This window comes from Heptranchias perlo, chromosome 3, assembly GCF_035084215.1.
Source record: "Heptranchias perlo isolate sHepPer1 chromosome 3, sHepPer1.hap1, whole genome shotgun sequence".
Lineage (NCBI taxonomy): Eukaryota > Metazoa > Chordata > Chondrichthyes > Hexanchiformes > Hexanchidae > Heptranchias > Heptranchias perlo.
Window position 1 is genome coordinate 99,294,387 of NC_090327.1, and position 21,419 is coordinate 99,315,805.

Below are 21,419 nucleotides of genomic sequence, written 5' to 3' on the forward strand. Positions count from 1 at the left end.
GGGGAGGGTTGTAAAACTGCATCTCGGCACAGGCCTCTCCACGTCACTGGCCTTGAATGGGACAAGTGGAGGCTCTGCCCCTTACAAGACCTAGTGGCAACTAACTGGTGTACCAAGGTCCCAGCTGAGTTTGCAGACATTCCGGAGGACTCAGTATGTGAAAATGGTTCCTAGGTCTGGCTGCAGGTGTGTACACAGTTCTGTGATGGGCTCCTTCAGGAATCATTGTCTCCACATGCAGGTATCTTTGAACATGTCTAGGTGTGGCTGCCAGGTCTCTTACACACAGGTGCTGATGTCTTATTGAGTGTCTGGGGTGCAAATGCAATTATCTAGCATGCCTCCACTTATCCTCCTTCAGAACTTACAGCAGAATGCCCTAAGGTATAACCATATAGGCAGCATCAAACAAAATATCCTTGCAGAAATGGGCAAGAATAGCAGTGGGTGCAACTTTAAGAGGTTGACAGCAAGTCCCTTCCAGCCATAGCAGGTAAACAGCAAAACAGCCCTGAAACCAATAGAAACTAAACAGCTACTTCCAGGAAGTGGGAAAAAACAGTCCCCTTTAAGGAAAAGGAGCCAATTATTTGGAAAAGGCTTCTCCTACAACACCCATTTTATACATTAAGATTCAAGAGCGCTGTTCAGGCACTCAAAATACATTATGGGACCATTCCCCAATTTAAATACAATTCAGGCTTTAATCAGCCTAGCACATAACGGGTGTGCAGCTCTCAGCACCACAGGAATTTCAGGATTGTATCAGGACATGGAATGTGCAACAGGTGCTGAGCAGGCTTTAGCACCTAGTACACAGCAGCTCTATGGGCATGAAACATCACATTATTGCCCCTGGTATCAGGCAGTAATTAAAAAGCAATAATCTAATCGTGATTTGTCATGACAAACCCAGAGAGCAAAGTCCAAACTTTTACAATTGTCAACTGACAGCACAACTGAATTACTGCCTTGAAATCACTGCCTGGTATTTTACTTTTCAGAATATAAATGGCTTCAGTTGTGTACAGTTTACATTTTTTTGGGTGGTGTTTTTGTGTTGGCAGCAGCTGCAGGCATCTTCAGGACCGAGGCACACATTATGATCAGAACAGGAGTAATAATTTGTAACCATAACCTGCACTCGGCTGCCAATAAAGTCTACACCTAGTATGTTATGCAATACCCATTAGCCAGATCAGTGGCTCCCAATAAAAATGATAAAAATTGTGTTCATTATTTTATAATACAAGTCTTTGATTTGAATCAATTAATAGTAATAGCTGGTTGAAGATATGAATGCAAATAGCTTTATTGCAGCTGTTTGTATTTGAAAACATAACTTTTCTTGCAATTTAAAAAAAATTAAAATTGTAGTAAACACGTGGAACTACCTGCAAGGCTGGGGAAACAAGAAACCACGACAGGGACGGGACAAGTTCCTATTAGCAAACAGAATTCAGGATTATTAGATTGAAAAATGTATCAAGGTAATCATGTGGGAAGTTGGATGAGTAAGCTAGATGAACCAATGCTCTACTCCTATCTGAGAAGTGTTACTGTTACCATGATTCCAGCCAATATAGGACTGAGTAGGTATGGTACTGAGCTAGGTGAATCTGTTGAGCTATTGGACAGAATTTCATCCTGGAAAATGGACTGGAGGTAATCCAACACTGATTCCTAAAGGGGCAGTCACAGTTTCTCATTTGCTATTAACAATGTTAAGCCCACGTTATGCACAGACCTACATTCAAAGTTGAGGAACATGCCTAAGTAATCTATCTTCAAGAACTTTCCATAAGAGCTACACAAAAATTCTTACCATATATTGCACGACTGTCTCCCTCTCCATTTTCATTATCTTGTGATCTAGCCAACTGTGAAACACTTCTTGCATGCTGTGATTCTTGGCAGACATAGATGGTTAACCTCGGTCTAACAGATCTGTATTACGTAATAAGATGGCATTAGGCTTAAGACACTAGATAGTATGTTACATGAAGTCTAGGTAAATCAGTTCTCTTAAAAATGAACAGCGGATAGACTTGCAATTACTGGTATGATTGTGGCTTTACATCTTATTTTCAATTATTGGTTCTGAGAAAACTTTCTAAAAAATGAGGGAACAAGGCTATTTCCCTTTCACTTTTCTTCATGCATACATGACCAGGCCATTCTGTACCTGACTTACTTTCACACCTTTACCCAATGCCTAACAGCTATTAGGAGACATGCAACCACGATCAGATGACCAACTATCCTTTCAATTTTCATTTATCCATGGGGATAGTATCTTAGCTCCACTAGGAGGAATAAAAGACCGAGGATGCTAAGGAGCTCCATAATTTCTAGGTCCTGACAGGGGGAGGAAAAGAGTTGAAAAAGGAAATGGTGCAATGATTCTTGAACAGAAGGAAAGTTTAGAAGAGCACTGACACTGTAGTATTGATAAAACAAGGAGAGATGGGTGTTCCCTCTCTCACATCTAGCCTCCAACCTATCAGATGGCAAGCTTTATCGTGTATCCTGCCAGGAGTGTAAGAGGTGTTAGAAAAGCCCTTCTAGATATGGGAGCAGTGTTCATGTCTAGGACAGACTCGTCCTTTATAAAGACTAGAGTGGAAAAGAATTTGGCACAAAATAGGAAACCAGAGTCTTGGAGGCAGTTTTACTAGTAGAGGAGATGTGGAGTTTCAGATGAGGTACTGAGGCCAAGATCATTCAAAGTCGTTTAATTCGAATGACAGGATAATTCAAACTGCACTTTTTAAAAAAGCTTGCGATGCTGTTTTATTCCAGCTGCTTAATTCAAATTGCTGGCTAATTCAAATTGCTGGCTAATTCAAATTTTCTGGCGCAAAAAAAACAATTTTGAATTATTAGACTATAAATGAGGGTCTGAAGATAGAGCCTCAAGAGGTATTAATTGTGCACGAGCAAATTTACAAGAATGCCATAGCGCAAAGACACAGTGTGGCTGATGGGAAGGATATCATCAGGACCAGGAAGACTATGAGGATAACATTGTCAGTTGTAATGGAACAATGGAGGGAGGGTCTAAGTTGGAAGTGAAAAGTGAAAAAGAAAAAGAAAAAAGCTAATTTTTCTCTTTAGGATAGTGAGCAACTGCACATCAGGATAGAAGGGTGGAAAGGATAATTCACAGTTAAAAGGGAACAGAAGTTAAATTAGGGAAGAGATTTCCTTCTTGAAAGTACACAAACCACTTGTTCCACACAATAAAAAATTTACTGATTCAAAATATACCCATCAACCCTTACAACAAAAATTAGCATCGCCACATGCTTCAGGACACTAAGTTTCAGTTACCACTAAATATTTCACCGAGGAACAATGTTAGCTGTAATCAAAGGCTCTTATAATGTGCACACACAAACTGCATCTTCAGTATTGAGTACATAGTAGCCATATGAGGCTAGGTAACCTCCTAAGCTAAAAAGTGCATCAATTAAGCCAGGGGTGTCAAATGTATAGCCCCAGGAATGGTTTCATCTGGCCCGGATTGTACTGCGATCAGGGCTGCTGAATCTCCCGGGCACTGTTAGCCCGGTAGAACTGCGCCGTACAAATTTCACGCCGCAGCAGCACCCCTCCCATTCAGTAGTGTCACCCCCCACACTAGCAAAGAGAGCCAACACCCACTTAGCGGTGACCAGAAATTTCACCAGTTGGTGAAGGGGAGGGAGAGATGGAGTGGGTCGAGGTGCAGGGGTTGGGCTGAGTTGGAATAGGGTGACCAAAGACTAGTGAGCAGGAGATTCAGGGGGTGGGGGGCTGGTTGGGAGATTGGGACTCGGGGGTCCTGAAACAGGGGCAGGATTCTTCTTTGGATTTAAAATGAGCCAACGCTGATTTCAGGCAGCCGCCAGGTAAACCCAGAAGCAGTGAGGGCAAATATGGCAGCAGCTGTGCCACTGGTGCAGATCAGGTGCAGGATCTTATGCCTGGAAATTGGTATACAATGTGCCCATTATACACCCAAAAAAAGGGCAAAACGCATACCAATTTCTACCCCAGTGTGACGAAATTACTTTTCCTGAATGTGGCCCTCGCCAAGTACCAGAATGTCAGATCAGGCCCACCATATAAACAGAGTTTGACACTCCTGATTTAAACAAAGGATGAGTGAGTCATTTTAATTGGTTTCTGAAAAGTTACCTTGCTTTAAGTGCATTGAACAATCTAATCCCATCAGCTGAGCCACAGATCTGAACAAGATCATCTCGCGTCAACTTTAGTAAATCAGAACCTGTGAAAGCATCAATCATAAATACCAAATGAGTTATAAACGCCTTTACGGGGAATCAGTAGATGAGCCATAACTAACCAGCAAAAGGAAATACAATCATAACGCAGCTCAAGATAACCACAGCAATTACTTCAATGTCTTGACTTGCACATGAATAATTTACTTGGGACTTCCAGATTATTATTTGGATGTTTGTTAGTCATAGCAATAGAATTGGAACTAGCAGATTTAATTTTTTTTTTGCCACCGTATAAATTCCAATTCTTTTCTGTAGAAAATAGGAGCAAGAGTAGGCCATTCGGCCCTTCAGGCCTGCTCCGCCATTCAAAATGATCATGGCTGATCGTCGAACTCAGTACCCCGGTTCCCACTTTTTCCCCATATCCCTTTAGCATTAAGAAATATATCTCCTTCTTGAATACATCTAATGACTTGGCCTCCACTGCCTTCTGTGGTAGAGAATTCCACAGGTTCACCACTCTCCGAGTGAAGAAATTTCTCCTCATCTCTGTTCTAAATGGTATACCCCGTATCCTGAGACTGCGACCCCTGATTCTGGACTCCCCAGCCATCGGGAACATCCTCCCTGCATCTAGTCTGTCTAGTCCTGTTAGAACCTCTCATTCTTCTAAACTCGAGTGAATATAGGCCTAGTCGACCCAATCTCTCCTCATACGTCAGTCCTGCCATCCCAGGAATCAGTCTGGTAAATCTTCAATGCACTCCCTCCATGGCAAGGACATCCTTCCTCAGATAAGGAGACCAAAACTGCACACAATACTCCAGATGTGATCTCACCAAGGCCCTATATAACTGTAGTAAAACATCCCTGCTCCTGTACTCAAATCCTCTTGCAATGAAGGCCAACATACCATTTGCCTTCCTAACTGCTTGCTGCACCTGAATATGCTCGCTTTCAGCGACTGGTGTACAAGGACACCCAGGATCTCGTTGCACCTCCCCTTTTCCCAATCTATCACATAGGAGCATGAGTAGGCCACTCAGCCCCCCATACCTGCTCCGCCATTTGATAAGATCATGGCTGATCTGTGATCTAACTCCATATACTTGCCTTTGGCCCATATCCCTTAATACCTTTGGTTGCCAAAAAGCTATCTATCTCAGATTTAAATTTAGCAATTGAGCTAGTATCAATTGCCGTTTGCAGAAGAGAGTTCCAAACTTCTACCACCCCTTGTGTGTAGAAACGTTTTCTAATCTCGCTCCTGAAAGGTCTGGCTCTAATTTTTAGACTGTGGCCCCTACTCCTAAAATCCCCAACCAGCGGAAATAGTTTCTCTCTATCCACCCTATCTGTTCCCCTTAATATCTTATAAACTTCGATCAGATCACCCCTTAACCTTTGAAACTCGAGAATACAACCCCAATTTGTGTAATCTCTCCTCGTAACTTAACCCTTGAAGTCCGGGTATCATTCTAGTAAACCTACGCTGCACTCCCTCCAAGGCCAATATGTCCTTCCGAAGGTGCGGTGCCCAGAGCTGCTCACAGTGCTCCAGGTGCGGTCGAACCAGGGTTTTGTATAGCTGCAGCATAACTTCTGCCCCCTTGTACTCTAGTCCTCTAGATATAATGGCCAGCTTTCCATTTGCCTTCTTGATTATTTTCTGCACCTGTTCATGACACTTCAATGATCTATGTACCTGAACCCCTAAGTCCCTTTGGACATCCACTGTTTATAAACATTTTACCATTTAGAAAGTACCCTGTTCTATCCTTTTTTGATCCAAAGTGGACGACCTCACATTTGTCTACATTGAATTCCATTTGCCACAGTTTTGCCCATTCACCTAATCTATCAATATCGCTTTGTAATTTTATGTTTTCATCTACACTGCTTACAATGCCACCAATCTTTGTGTCATCACCACTCAGATAATAATCTGCCTTTCTGTTTTTGCAACCAAAGTGGATAACCTCACATTTATCCATACTATACTGCATCTGCCATGTTCTTGCCCACTCACCCAACTTGTCTAAATCACTTTGGAACCTCTTTGCATCCTCCTCTCAGTTCACATTCCACCCCAGCTTTGTGTCATCTGCAAACTTGGAAATGTTACATTTAGCTCCCTCATCCAAATCATTGATACATATTGTGGATAGCTGGGGCCCAAGCACTGATCCCTGATGTACCCCACTAGTCACTGCCTGCCACCCGGAAAAAGACCCGTTTATTCCTGCTCTCTGTTCCCTGTCTGTCAACCAATTCTCAATCCATGCCAGTATATTCCCCCCATCCCATGTGCTTTAATTTTGCACACTAACCTCTTGTGTGGGACCTTTCAAAAGCCTTCTGAAAATCCAAGTACACCACATCCACTGGTTCTCCCTTATCTATTCTACTAGTTACATCCTCAAAAAACTCCAGTAGATTTGTTAAGCATGATTTCCCTTTCATAAACCCATGCTGACTTTGTCCAATCCCATTAATGCCCTCCAAGTGTTCTGTTATCACATCTTTTATAACAGACTCTAGCATTTTCCCCACTACTGATGTTAGGCTAACTAGTCTGTAATTCCCTGTTTTTTTTCTCTCCCTCCTTTTTTTTTTTAAATAGTGGGGTTACATTTGCCACCCTCCAATCTGTAGGAACTGTTCCAGAGTCAATAGAATTTTGGAAGATGATCACCAATGCATCCACTATTTCCAGGGCCACTTCCTTTAGTACTCTGGGATGTAGATTATCAGGCCCTGGGGATTTGTCAGCCTTTAGCCCCATTAATTTCCCTAGCACTAGTACCATCAAGACTCTCATAGTATAGCTAAGAAGGCAGGCTAATTGCTCTCCGCAACTCAGCAGGCTGCTAGAATTTGGGCAGTTTTTTTTTAATCCCCCTCTGTAAGAACGGGCGTCCATTTAGCTTTTCCAAAGCATCACAGTCAAGAGTGAGAACTCAAATCCGCAAACTAACATTGTTCCAGAATTGTCTTAAAATCTTATTTAACAGATCAGTTATACCATCTGGTATCACTTTATGATGATAAACTACATTTTTTTGGAAGTGGAAAGAACAGCAGTCAGTACCTGAGAAGTTTGAAAATAATCTTGCATATGTTGAGAATCTATTCTTGTGCAACCATTGCTGTGCCTCCTGTATTGTAGCTGTTGGACACAGTTGCTGGAGGAGGGGAAAAAGTTATATGTACAAAAAGGTGACATTTCATTAAACTTTACAGTCAGGGCTCCAAGAATTCTGCAGCACCACAATGCCAATTTCTGGGGCAAGCCCAACCAATTTCTACAGCAAATTACTCCTGTGTTGGAGAATATCTTAATATTCTAAAAATATCCCTTCCATTTTTAAAAATACCGTATAAAAACAGTGCTGTTTAGAATTTTCTGGTATTTTAATTTTTTTAAGAATGTTACTTTATGTAACCTCTAAAGGTTGTTACATGCCACTGTACATGTCTCAGCTCACTTTTTGCCCAGAAAGGAGAGACAGCTAAGTGTAGTGGCAGCTAATTAAACTGGTGGCTATTTCTGCTTGAAGTGCCAGCATTTACAACACTCGCCTGGTGATCTAAATTTTAGAAGTACTATTCAAATTTTCCCCATTGCGAATTAGAACTTAACATTACAACATTGCATCACCTTGTCTGTTTAAAGTGCCATGAACCCAGTACTTTCTGGTGATGTAACTTATGCTCACCACCACATTATAACAATGGGAGAAACATGCAATGTTAAATATCAAAAACTTATTGCTTACTATACTAGTGGATTGTTAATTCTGGTACTTTAAGCATTTGAAATGCAAAAGCTGAGCACAGCACAATTCATAGCTTTTGCAAAGCCATCTGATTAAGGAGGTAGAAATGCGCAAGGGACAAAATGGTGCAATATGTGGTATGCATATAGGTTGACAATCTGTAAATCAATAGGCGTTAGAAAACTGGTGTCGGTGCAATTCAGATTTAGAACATGCAGTATTCATTGGGAGAAACTTTTTTTTCCCTTTCTCGGGATAGGGGCATACTGGCAAGGCCAGCATTTATTGCCCATCCCTAGTTGCCCTTGGGAAGATGGTGCAGTTTTTTTTGATACAACTAAGTGGCTTCAGATGGCAGTTAACAGACAAGCATGTTTGTATGGGACTGCAGAAACATATAGGCCAAACTGGGCAAGAACAGATTTCCTTCCCTAAAGGACATTAGTGAACCAGTTGGATTTTTACAACAATCCAACAGATCTGTGATCGCTTTTACTGATATTTGCTTTTTATTTGCAGTTTTTTCTAAAAATGGAACTCAAATTCTCAAACTGTCACGGAGAGATTTGAACTCACGGTCTAAGGATTATTAGTCCAGTCATCTGGATTACTAATCCAATAACAACCACTACACTGCTGTACCTAGCTGGGTGCAAAAAAGGGCTGGTAACAGGGAGAAATTGATGAGGCAGCTGAGGCTCTATTTATAGCACAGCTAAATTCTGACATGTTACTTTTGTGTCTTTTTATAGATTTAAAGATCACCTACAACCATATGGTTCTTTTATTGTTAAAAGAATGGGAAACATGAGAAAGCACAGAGCAAGCGTATTCAGCCCATCAAATCCACTACCACATACCATCTACAATCAAACCCATCGGAAACTCTATCCACCCAATTAACCCCCAAGAGAAACTTCTGCATAAATACTTCCTGATAGTCAAATGTCATCAAACTTGCAGATTATTCACCCACTCATTATTTAATCCTGACTGATATAATTCAGACAACCCTCATCTCTCCTCCCAGTCATAGAGGAACCATTGTGGTCAGTGATTGTCTTACCTATCCCTATATCATTCACTCCCAGTCCCATCCAAATGTTTACCCAACTTTTCGAAGGAGTTAACAGAGTCCCTCAAGAAACAATTGGATACTGCAGTAGATGCTTTTGGACAGAAGAATGAATATGGGCCAAATAGCCTTCCCATTTGTAATTATCATGCATCTTGTGTCTCAGCCTCAACCCTTTTTGCTGGGAAGCTATTTTACAGATCCACTACTCTGTGAGGGAAAAACATTTCTTCTAATATTTAGTGCCATTTGAAGTTCAGTTTTAAATCTCCTCCAGGTCTGTGCTCATGGATAGTCTTCTTACATCATCTATGAGTCTAAGTATTTTAAAAACTTGAATCATGTCTCCCCTCAATCTTTTCTTCAATGTAAACAAACTAAATTTCACATGGTTCCTTATAACTTGGAGCCTTAAGCACAAGAATCATCACTGTTGTTTTTTTCTGAACCACCTCCTACATACCAATGTCTTTTTGAAGGTAGTGTGTCTGGAATTGCACACAATATTTTAAATATAGCCTCAACAGTGGTCTGTGCGAAGTTATAACTTATTTCGGCTCAGTCCACTGCCCTCAAGAAAGATCCTGGTTTTTGACTGCATTTGATGGCAAGTTCACATGGCCCAGGAACTTGATCAGTAGTCAGCCCAAAATTCTCTGCTTCTTTCCTAATGAACACACTTTTAACAACAATTTGCTTTTATATAATATTCCTCACGTGGAGGACAATGTCTCAGGGCACTTTGTTGTACGAAGGAAAGGGATATGACAAAGGGAAGGGGCATGGAGCGGTTAGACTGGGGAACCCCAGGTACAGTTGAAGAGGACGACTTTGAGAAAGTGTTTGAAAGCAGGGAGAGGTGGCAAGACAGCCAAAATTTTTTAAAAATCTTTGCCCAAATATTTGTTCTTGGGATGTGAGCAACTGAAGGCATTAAGAGTCAACCTCGCAGTTTGGGACTGAGTTGTATGTAGGCCAGACCAGGCAGGGGTGGCAGGTTTCTTTCCCTGAAGGACATTAGTGAACCAGTTGTGTTTCTACAACATTCTGGCAGATTTCGTGGTCATTGTCTGGCACTAACCCACAAACGAAAAGATTTATTGAATTTTCACAACGTGCCAAGGTGGGATTTGAACTCAATACCTCTGGTTTGCTGGTCCAGTACCATGACCATTAGGCTACTGTACTCTATGTTGATGGTGGAGGGGAGGAGCAGGGAGCAAGGAAAAGTTTGCTGTTAGAGCAGCAGGTGGTGTATGCAGGGGATCATCACTGCAATAGGGTGGGGCAAGGAAACATATTTAAAAGCAAGATGAGAATTTTGAAATCAACAGGGCGGGACAGAGAGCCAGTACAGCTTGGAGGAGATGGCGTGATTACATTTGGACGAGGACATGGGCTGTGATATTTCGAATGAGTTGAAGCTTGTGATGGGTTGATGTAGGGAAGCCAGCTGGAAGGGCACTGGAGAAGACTTGAGGTAATGAAGATCTACACATGCTATTTCCTCCTCCAGCAGGTTTTACCTTACACTTATCCACATTAAAATCTATCTTCCATTCCTTTTCACATATATTTAATTGGTCCAGATCTCTCTGAAATTTACCACCTGGACTCATAGCTTGGTATCATTGAAAATATATTATAAATAGTACTCTCTTTCAAGTCTTTATGAATAATGTGAACAGTAAGAGACCAAGAACTTAAGTTCCTTGTGAAAACCTACTAGTCACTGTTTCCATTCAAAACTTTTCCCATTTACTACCTCACCTTCTGCTTTCTATTATTCTGAACCTTGGCCCTCTTTAAAGAGTGAAGCTTTACCAAATAGCTTCTGAAAAATCTAACTCAAATGCTGTTCCTGCTCTTGCCATGTGAATTTAAACTTTATACACAATGAAATCTTTGAAAAGTTCTACGCAAATGCACAGTATTTTGTTACATTTACTTCAACTTTAATTTAAAATTTATAAACTGTGAGTATAAGCTGAGCTGCGAATAAAAGCTGGGAAACCTCACCAAGGGAGAGTCAGATGTGGGACATAAGCAGGTGTCCCACATCTGACATAAGATATAAGTGGTGTAAGTATGTTCTTATATCATGAATCTGCCAGGGATTACAGTGCCACAGGTACGTGGTAGATCTGGTTTAATATGAAACCAACTAAGGGGTTTTCCTATTTGGAGTCTATTAAATTCCACCCTTTGCAATTATAAAGTAGGTATGAATTCTCCATAGAGCAAAACATAGGCTCCCAACCACCAAACAATTAAACCATAAAGGCTGAAAATGCATATACATTATGTAGATATAGTTTTAATATGGCGTTACTTCATATTATGCAATATTGTTTAATTATTATGTGTTATAAAGCAATTCTAAAATAAGATTTTTCACTACCAAAGCATCTCATGGAATGCAGCTCTGGTTTGGTATGTTTTCTCTAATCCTTATGAATATTGAAAAGTCATTCTATACCATAAGGGCCTATTTTCCTCCTTTGTCCCAAAGTTTGGGTCTCCAGATCCGTTGGATAACAGCTGCTGAATTCAGCCCCATTTTAATCTTCGTTCTGTGCTTGCAAACAGGAGACTCATTTAAGCACACATGCCAACAGGCTCCAGGGATCACTATTCTAAGCCAACACAGGAGCATTTCTTTTTCAGTGTTACCATTAGAACTTCTGCACAACAGATAGCCACATCGCTAAATGTCTTACATCTGCTGCACAGCTAGAGCATGATTTGTTCTCTTTCAACCACCCCACTTTTAAATAAAGCACAAACTGCAGATCAGAAAGTATATCTGGGCCCTACTAGATTTACATTTACTCAACTAGATGAACCAATTGCGTAAACACATTTACAATTCATTTTAATTTCTGTGGGTCTGTTCACTGGACAGATACCATGTCTAACTGGGGAACAGGGGTGGGGCACCTCAATGTTTATTTTATTTAGAATGCCTGTGAAAGCAACAAAAATTTCAAATACTGATTTGCAGAACATAGATATTTCTTCATTCCTACAGTCTCAGAATAAACTTTTAAAAATCTAATGCAGTTACACTTAGTGCAGAAATACTTAATTTGTGTCAAGAGTTGAACACTTTCAAATGAATTAACACTTTTATATTCTCAGCAACATTTTTTTGCAGGACATTGAGCAATATAATATTCCTGTTGGGCAGGAGTATGGCAAAACAGAAAAGGAAGCAGTTTTCAATCATAACTAATCCAATTTATTTTAAAAGATCACAGATCTTATCCCAGACTCCATGAGCAAATCTATTCCATGCTGTGCAGAGTTGAATAATTTAATGCCTCAAAATAGGACTGGATATCGTTTCCGTAACCAAAAAAATAATAGTTTTACTTTTGATAAAGGTAAACTGTGCATTGCCCACCAGAAGTAATCCTCTAGCTTTACTGCTGTGGGGAGACACATACCTCCACTACAAACTGTGGTGTCCCTTCTCCTTGATGATTTGGTGAAGAAGAGTTACTGCAAAACAACAGCATTTATGAGTTGCAGTTCCAACTTCACGCATTTTTAAATAAGGAAAAAGATCTTACTACTATAAATCTGTACTGCCCAAGTCCTGAATAGGAATTTTGACTTTTATGTGTTAAACAATCAGGACAGATGCTTACATTTATCAAGTCTTAATGCAACTACATTAAACTATATCAACATCACTGTACCTGTCAGGAACACTGTAAGTACTGACTTGTCCAGAAGTAAATGCTGGAGTGGTAGAAGGACTGCTGTTCATGTATGCATTATCTGGCCAAGGGGAGCACTGTAGTATTAAAAAAAGGGAAAAGATTAGGACTTCAAATTCTTTATAAAAACATGAAAAAAAGCTCCCTATTAGGTATAAATTAATCGTGGATTTATGCATTAGGAGTTGGAGGAAAGCAGAACAACGGAGAATTGAACATACTTCCATATGCAAATGATAAGTCACTAAAGACAGCCAAATGAACATATCAAATTGTCTGCCTTTGGAGGCACCATGAAAAATTGCCGCAGCATAATCAGAAAAATGAACCAGGTAAGCGAAGGGGCAAATTTCAAACTAAGCATGTATTAACACAAATAATGTGCTGCGAAGTTGTAGAAGACATTTAGTAAAACGCCCGCAATGGTCTTGCTGCATTATCTTAATTTCAATCACGGGATCTTACATCAAACATGTAAGCAAACCTCAAGAACTGAGGTAATGAAAACACTATTCTGTAGTTTAATTTCCGGATGAAATGGTTTTAGTATCGTTTAGCACAGAATGATTACTCTAACTCTCGCACGCGACAGGATAGAAACTGCAAAAATACAATTCCTTGTTAAGCCATGATAAGCTATTAAGTTAGTTGCTTTTCATTATATTTATTTTCCTCAATTTCCACAGATCGTTTGATGCCGATGTTGGTGTAAAACTAGAAATGGTAGATTTACAGAACTCAAATTGAACATGGGAAATATGATTTTTTGTTTACAAGGAAAAAAAACTGAATTTTAGTCCAATACTGAATAGTAGTCAACTCATATGACAATGTTACAAAACCAGTTAAACTACACTAACTAATATGAAACCAGGCAGTACAGTCAAAAATTGAGGCCAGAGATGCATAAACTTTCTCCCAGGATCCCAATTTCTAGGAAAAAGTAATGAGCCAGACTGTCCCGGGGCTGGCACACTACTTTTCACTTCCAGGGCTTGGGTTGGAAGTTAGCACCACAAGCCCCATTTTAAGTGAGTTTGGACATTCCCATCATTTCCACAGCACAAAACTGCATGTAATTTAGCACAATGTTGCAATATTGCTTAGAGAGACTGCAGGAACAACTGGCATGTGAAGCTGAAACACAATATTGGTTCAGTAAGGAGAACTGTTCTAAAGTTGAGGTAGAAGATCAGCATGATCTTAGAGAATGGCGGAGCAGGCTCAAGGGCTCAAATGGCCTACTCCTGTTCTTATTTCTATGTTCTAAATTGGGGTTATGGGAAATTATCAGAACAAAGCAACTGCCCCATTCCGCTGGGTCTAACCTGGGAGTCACACACAAAAAAGAACCAGTTCCGCAGCATTTTCCTCCTTTGCCTTAATGAGTACAAATCTTCAAATGCAAATCATTGAGTTGGACTATTCTGAAAGTTTGTGTGTGTAAAATGTGTGTTCAGAAAAAACAAACTTGCATTTCCATAGACCCTCATCACATTCCGAGAAAGACCAAAAGTGCTTCAAAACCAGTGAATTCTTTTCCAATTACAGTCAATGTATGCAAATTTGGCAGCCAATTTGGCACACAGCAAGATTCACAGACAGCAAATGAGATTTAACAAACAGTTAATCTGGGGTTTTTTGGTGGCGTTGGTTGAAGGATGTCGGCCAGGATGAGAACTCATTGCTCTTCTTTGAACAGTGCCATGGAATCTTTAATATCCATCTGAACAGATAGACTGTTTAAAATCTCATCCAATAAATGGTACCTCGGAAAATGCAGCACTCCCTCGGTATGGCACTGAAGTGTCAGCCATGATAATGAGTGCAAGTCCTGGAGTGGGATTTGAACTCAACTGTCTGGCAGAGAAAAGAGGGCTATCAACTGCGACCTTTGACAGACAGAGAAACTGAAAGTCCTATGAGGTGAACAAGAAAGATTGCATACTTCTACAATATTCTTCAAAGCTATTTCTCTGCAACATATAGCACTTTAGCCAGAACAAACGGTATGCATCATTGTACAAAGCAACTTTTCAAGAAAAGAGAAGCCATCATAGGCTCTGCTCCAATTTGGTTTAAGAAATTATCATAGAATGATGGGAATAGTTATTTATTTCTCTTTTCCTTCTCCTGCTTTGGATCCTTCCTGTTTCTCTTTCCCACGACACTGTCAGCTCCATGGACAGCAAAGATGGTCCATAATCTGTCAATAAGAGGGACACTTTTGCAGGGCAGAACCGATCTTACCAGATTTTTTCTTTCCAGCTTCATATGAACAAAAACACACATGTAATCCTAGATTCAGAAACCCTGAATTAAAGATTATTCTGCTTATGTATTCATTAGCCATAAGTTTCATTCATTTTCAGCCTAGTATCAAATCCAACAGAGATTATTATTGCAAGACTATGAAAATGGCACACAAGAAAACATTTGGGGAAATGTTTCTTCAACTATGGTATGTACTGTTTCGTGCAGATTCTCACTATGCTTTTCGTTCCATCAGAATTCTAAAGCAAAAATTGAAAGATAAGATAATGCAGCTTAAAAGAGGAAGGGTGACAATGGGAAGTACTTTTTTAATTCAAAGTACTCCTTCTTACAAAAGGAGAATGAGAAACCCATCTTAAATTTGGCATTTTTGGAAAATGGAAATTTTTCTGCTACAGAGTCCCTTAAGTACATGTCTCCAGGACATCAATTAAATGAAGCATGCCAAAGCAATTGCATCTTAAACAGCCACTTAAAGCTGGCCGGAGAGATATCCAGAGCTGTCCAACCACACAATCATGGCGATGACATTAGAAGAGATCAAAAAAGACGTAGAGACATTTAAGATATAAAGGGGGGAGATAATTGATAAACTATTCAAGAGGATAACACCCCTGGTCCGGATGGATTGCATCTGCACATATTAAAAGAAGTTAGGGAAGAGATAGCAGAGGCACTATTACATTTTTGTATAAAAATTCATCAGAAAAGGGGATAGTGTCAGAGGACTGGCAGGCGGCTAATGTGATTCTTATATTTAAAAAGGGAGATAGAACAAGTCCAGGGAGCAATAGACCAATTAGCTTAGCGTCAGTGGTAGGAAAGATAATGAAATCTTTACTCAAATATAATAGAAAAACATCTAGAAACCGAAAATAACGAATAGGACGGATTTCAAAAGGAAAGGTCATGCTTGAGCAACCTTATTGAATGCTTTGAAGTAGTAAGGGTAGACAAGGGTAATGAAGTAGATGTAATATATTTGGATTTTCAAAAGACCTTCGATAAGATACCGCATGGTAGATTCACTCAAGTAGCAGAATGGATGGCAAGCTGGCTACAAAACAAAACAGATAGTAGGGGTTAAAGGAAGTTACTCAGACTGGAAAAAGCTGAGAAGTAGTATTCTACAAGGATCGGTGTTGAGACCACTGCTGTTCACGATTTACATAAACAATTTGGACTCGGGAATCGGAAGCACAATTTCAAAATTTGCGGACGACACCAAATTGGGATATAGTTAATACTGAGGTGAATTGCAACAAAATACAGAACAGTAATAAACTTGCAAAATAGGCATGTAATTGGCAAATGAATTTCAAAACAAGTGTGAGGTGGTACATTTTGGCAGGAACAATAAGGAGGCCACATACTCCTGGGAAAATAAGAACCTAAATGGGGAAGAAGGATCTGGGGATACAGATACACAAATCACTAGAAGTAGCGACACGGATTAATAAGGCCTTAAAAAAGCAAAAATAGCTCTGAGGTTCATTTCTAGATGGATAGAATTGAAAAGCAGGGAAGTTATATTAAACTTGTATAGAACCTTGGTTGTGAAACCTTGGACTGTGAACAGCGCTGGTCTCCATACTATAAAAAGGATGTAGAGGCACTGGAGAAGATGCAAAAAAGATTTACTAGGATGATACCAGAACTGAGAGGTTATACCTATCAGGAAAGATTGAACAGGCTGGCGCTCTTTTCTCTCGAAAAGAGAAGACTGAGGGGCGACCTAACAGAGGTCTTTAAGATTATTAAAAGGGTTTGATAGGGTAGATGTAGAGATGTTTCCATTTGCAGCTGAGACCAGAACTAGGGGCCATATATATGAGATAGCCACTAATATATCCAATAGGAAGTTCAGGAGAAACTTCTTTACCCAGAGAGTGGTTAGAATATAGAACTCGCTACCACAAGGAGTAGTTGAGGCGACCAGCATAGATGCATTTAAGGGGAGGCTAGATAAGCACGAGGGATAAAGGAATAGAAGGATATGTTGATGGGGTTAGATGAAGATGGTGGGAGGAGGCTCATGTGGACCATAAACATTGCCATGGACCTGTTGGGCCGAATGGCCTGTTTCTGTGCTATACATTCTATGTAGAATCATGCTCCCAGCCTAATATACTGGCCCAAATCTTGCTGGAAAGATAACGGCGAGTTCACAACGGACACTGTTTTTAATGTGCAAATCGGCCAGAAAGTTCAGGCGAAGGAGATACGCCGTGAGTTGCAAATTGCCATTAACTTGGTCGATTTATGTCGCTCCACCGCTTGCCTTGCAGAAACGGCAGCTTGCCCTCAACCTCTCCGTTATTTTCTTTTTAAGAACTTGCTGCATTTGCACATTAATTGTCCATTAAACTCGCCACAGAAAGTTAGTGCTTGTACCTAACTGCATAAGCACTCAATGACGTGACAATTGTTAATGGGTGCAATACCAATCAACCACTTCGGCACAGAAATGGAACAATTTAAACTGTTGAGTCTCATTCCTGCATATAGTAAATTCTTACTTTTCCTTTGTCTTTTTCCTTTCTCTCTCTCTCTCAATGCAATCTTTCTTTCCTTCTCTATTTCTCTTTCTGTACCTGACGACTCTAATTCACCCTCATTCTCCATCGTTCCTGTTTCTTTCTCAATCCTTCACACTCAATGGTTAAGGAGATAGACTGTTGGTTCTGTCGTTCGCGAAGGTCTCAGATGCCCCACTCCCTCCCAAAATCACATCGCACTTCCAGCAACTCGCAGGACAAAAAATTTTCAAGCTGAAGGATGCAGGAAGAAGTCGAACGGCACATGCCGCGAGATGCCCCACTCCCAGCAAGATTTGGGCCAGAATTTGCTGTCAAAATAACGGCAAGGCTAATGGCGCTCACCATTATTTATGGATAAATAGTACAGCAACTTCAGGCGAGGAGCAGATGGACGGTTAAATGTATATTCAAAAGTTGCTGTCCGAGTTGCTTCGTGAAAACGGCATCTCGCCCTAGCATCTTCATTTTATTTTTGGAACTTGCTGTATTTGACCATTAAACTCGCCACATATTGTTAAGCCTTGTCATTACAAGTGTAAGTACCCTTTTAATGACATGACAAGTGTTAACGACTGCCAACCAACCTCTCTGGCACCAAAAATTAACTATTCCAAGCATGGAGTTTCATTCCTTCACATTTTGAATTTTTCAGGAAGATTTTAAAAATGTCAAATTTTAAATTTTTTTTCTTACTTTTCCTTTGTCTCTTTTTCTCTCTCTTAATCCAATCTATTTTTCCCTCTCTATTTCTCTTTCTGTACTTGATTTGATATTGAATTCACCCCCTTTAATTCACCCTCCTTCTCAGTCCTTCCTGCATTTACTGCATAATCCTTAAATCTCTATTGGTTAAGGAGATACAGTTGGTTGCCCTGTTCACTCAGGTCCCAGATACCCTGTTTTCCTCACTGTGCCAGTATCAACTCGCACTTTCAGCAACTTTGAGGGCAAAATTTTTTTTTAGTTGAAGGGTGCAGGGGCAAGTCTAACTAACGGCAGACATCGTTAGATGCCCTGCTACAGCAAATTCTGGCCCAATATTTCTTGGACTTGGGGAGCTCAGAAGCATTCCTCATATTTAGTTTCACGAAGCCACCTTGCAGAGACAGAGACTCTGTTCAAGGTTCTGCATGTTGGAAGGAAAACTGATAGCTTCCAAAAAATGCAAATAAAGTGAGTTCATTATTTTCTTCTGTAAAAAGAACGATGAAGTAAAAGAAAAAAACACCATAGACTTTCTTTCGTCTTTAAGCAGTGTTATCTTGAAGTCCTGTTCCAAATTTTGAAAAACCCATTAAAAATCCCTATAAAGATTCTATATTAACGAAATCTCTGAATTTGAATTACCATAATTGGACATTTCTTGGTTTTCCATGCATCTTAGCCAGGACAAGCAAGCAATGTGCTCCTTGTCTTTAAAAATTACTATCTCCTCCAAATCAGTAATGTCTGCAGGTTAGGTGAAAACTTATATTTATTATTAATTGTTCTTGGAATGTGTGCAGTACAGTATTTATTACCCATTCCTAGTTACCCCGAGGAAGTCAAGAGTCAACCACGTAGCGAGAGACTGGAATCACATGCAAGACAGATTCCTTCCCTGAATGAATTTAGTGAACCAGTTGGGTTTTATGGCTGGCCGGCAGCTTTCATAGTCATTTTTTGGTGCCAGCTTTGTTGAAATCAGTTTCACAATTTGTCAGGTTGGCATTTGAACTCATGACCTCTGGGTGCTAGTCCAGTACCATAGCCATCAAGCTACCATACCCCCCACCACCCCACCTTGCATCTTAATTTTGTTTATCTTACAATTCGGACAGAACAAAAAAGTTATTGTTAGAAACTAGATATTAAGAATAGCGCTTTCTGTGTTAAAGACAGCGGTTTCAAACCTGGAGTTTGCATTCCAGTGAGTTCTGAATTCTTCGTGAAAAGATAGCACTGAACAAGATACACATACACACAATAACTTGACGAGCACCTCTCAGAAAAAATACATGTGAAAAAACAACGTATCTCTGCTCAAAGGACATTTTAGCTAGTGTGAGGTAGAAAAGGGTTAACAGTGCAAACAGCTCACAGCATTTGAAAGGTGAGGGAGAAAAAAGTGAAGAAAGATGACAAAGAAAAAAAATCAAAAGTAGAAGGAAGAAAAATAGCCCAAGTAGAATACATTCTTCACAATGAAATACAAATTTGAATTATTCTACTACCCACTTGTTAAATTATGCAAAATGTCTCACCGCTTTAGGCCACAAAAACCAAAATATATATTTGTATGAATCTCAGCTCACAGAATGAGTTTTTTTTCTACAAAACATTTGTACCACATTAAACAATTCATGAATAACTTTCAGCAGAGACCTCGCATTAGTACTTTCCCCCTGAACAATCCATCTCAAACTGTTTTAAAACTGACTGCAATTTGAGCATGTAAAATATTATGAAAATCAACTCTATTCAGATTAAAAAGTAAAGTACTAGATACATATTTTTGTGGCCTTTGAGGAATTAAGAGCTTCTGTATCAAGTGTTAGATTTAGGAAGGTTGAGGGCTGAAGAGGAGTTAAAAGTTTTGCATAAAATGTCCAAACTAAGTCCTTACACAGGTAAGTGATATACATAGGTAAATGCTAATCCTATATCTAACACTTTGATTGTATTCTTGCACAAGCGGTCTTGTACAACGAAAAGGTAAGCAGAAGTCCTTACACTGCCTCGCTTTGCCAGAGAATCACCGCAGTCTGCTGGCAAAGTCCGCTTGGTGGACTTTTTCTGCTCATGTTCAAGTGCATCTTCAATAATAGGCTCAAGTCTCATCTGGACAGACACCAAAGACTAGGATCAATTTATACAGTACATCATGAGATCATGAGCACAACACCTAGCAGTGTAAGCTTTTCTTTAACATTAACGAATTTTCTTTTTTTTAAAAATTCAACCTTCACGTGGCAAACAGAATCCATCAGAACCTTCAATTTACTCTTCAGATGCCATGATCCAACTAAATATTTGGCTGTTCTGCCATTAACTCACAGATATAACTGGCTCAGAATTCCAGCATCAACAGAAGATATGCTTTTTTCTTGCATCTGGCTCTATTTTGGCATAATTCAATGTAAATGCACCTCAAAACGAATGAACTCTGGACATCCCAAATAGCCACTTATGGCACATGCACTAAGTTTAGATTTTTAATTTAAAATGTTTGATGTCTGGGCTCTAAAGGCATTAGAAAGATTTCAGGAATGGGCAAGTTCATTTCGAGTTATAGTGCTCACTTGTCTCGATACAGTTCAAAATCTTTTGCGCCGGTGTTAAGATTCTTGTGAGTTGCCAAGCTTTGGAGTGCTTCACAATCAGTGATGAAAGGCACACTTTCTTCCAAGTACAATCAACATTGATGGAGTTCAGTGCATCTTTATACTCAAGTCAGCACACACCACAACTATCAAACTCATAATTGTTCCAGCATTGGGTTAGAACTGTCTCCACTCTTGGGTTTAAGTTATTTGTAAACTCTGCTTGAGATTTTCTCACCTTCCAGATCAATCTCTACCCCAGATCATCTCCTGGCCAGGTAGGGAAGAGTCCGAGCCTTGTAATGTTTTAATACTGCTGTTGGTGCCATGATGTTCAGCCCAATAGCAGGCACAGTTGAACTGGGATGTGCAAGTGTCAGGTTTTTTTCTTTCATTAAAGCACTTCCCTTGCATCTTGTCCATCTACAAGCCCAACTAATTAATATGCTTCAATGCACTGAGGTTTAGTTCAGAGCCCTTGGACTCAAACTC

The 21,419-nt window shown here is 39.9% G+C and overlaps 1 protein-coding gene across 4 annotated transcripts in view; it reads right to left on the minus strand.

Moving 5' to 3' along the window:
- Positions 1–21,419, minus strand: part of LOC137318183 (upstream-binding protein 1-like) — a 73,939-nt gene that overhangs the window by 5,025 nt on the left and 47,495 nt on the right. For 2 of the 4 annotated variants that reach the window (XM_067981154.1, XM_067981144.1), the window contains exons 8-13: positions 12,791–12,888; positions 12,536–12,590; positions 7,324–7,417; positions 4,183–4,273; positions 1,826–1,947; positions 1,395–1,442 (exon numbers count right to left, since the gene is read on the minus strand). In XM_067981154.1, coding sequence (XP_067837255.1) covers positions 1,395–1,442; positions 1,826–1,947; positions 4,183–4,273; positions 7,324–7,417; positions 12,536–12,590; positions 12,791–12,888 — 508 coding nt within the window. Of the gene's footprint in view, positions 1–1,394; positions 1,443–1,825; positions 1,948–4,182; positions 4,274–7,323; positions 7,418–12,535; positions 12,591–12,790; positions 12,889–20,337; positions 20,446–21,419 lie in introns of all 4 variants that reach the window. The other 2 variants (XM_067981157.1, XM_067981151.1) reach the window with 2 other exon arrangements.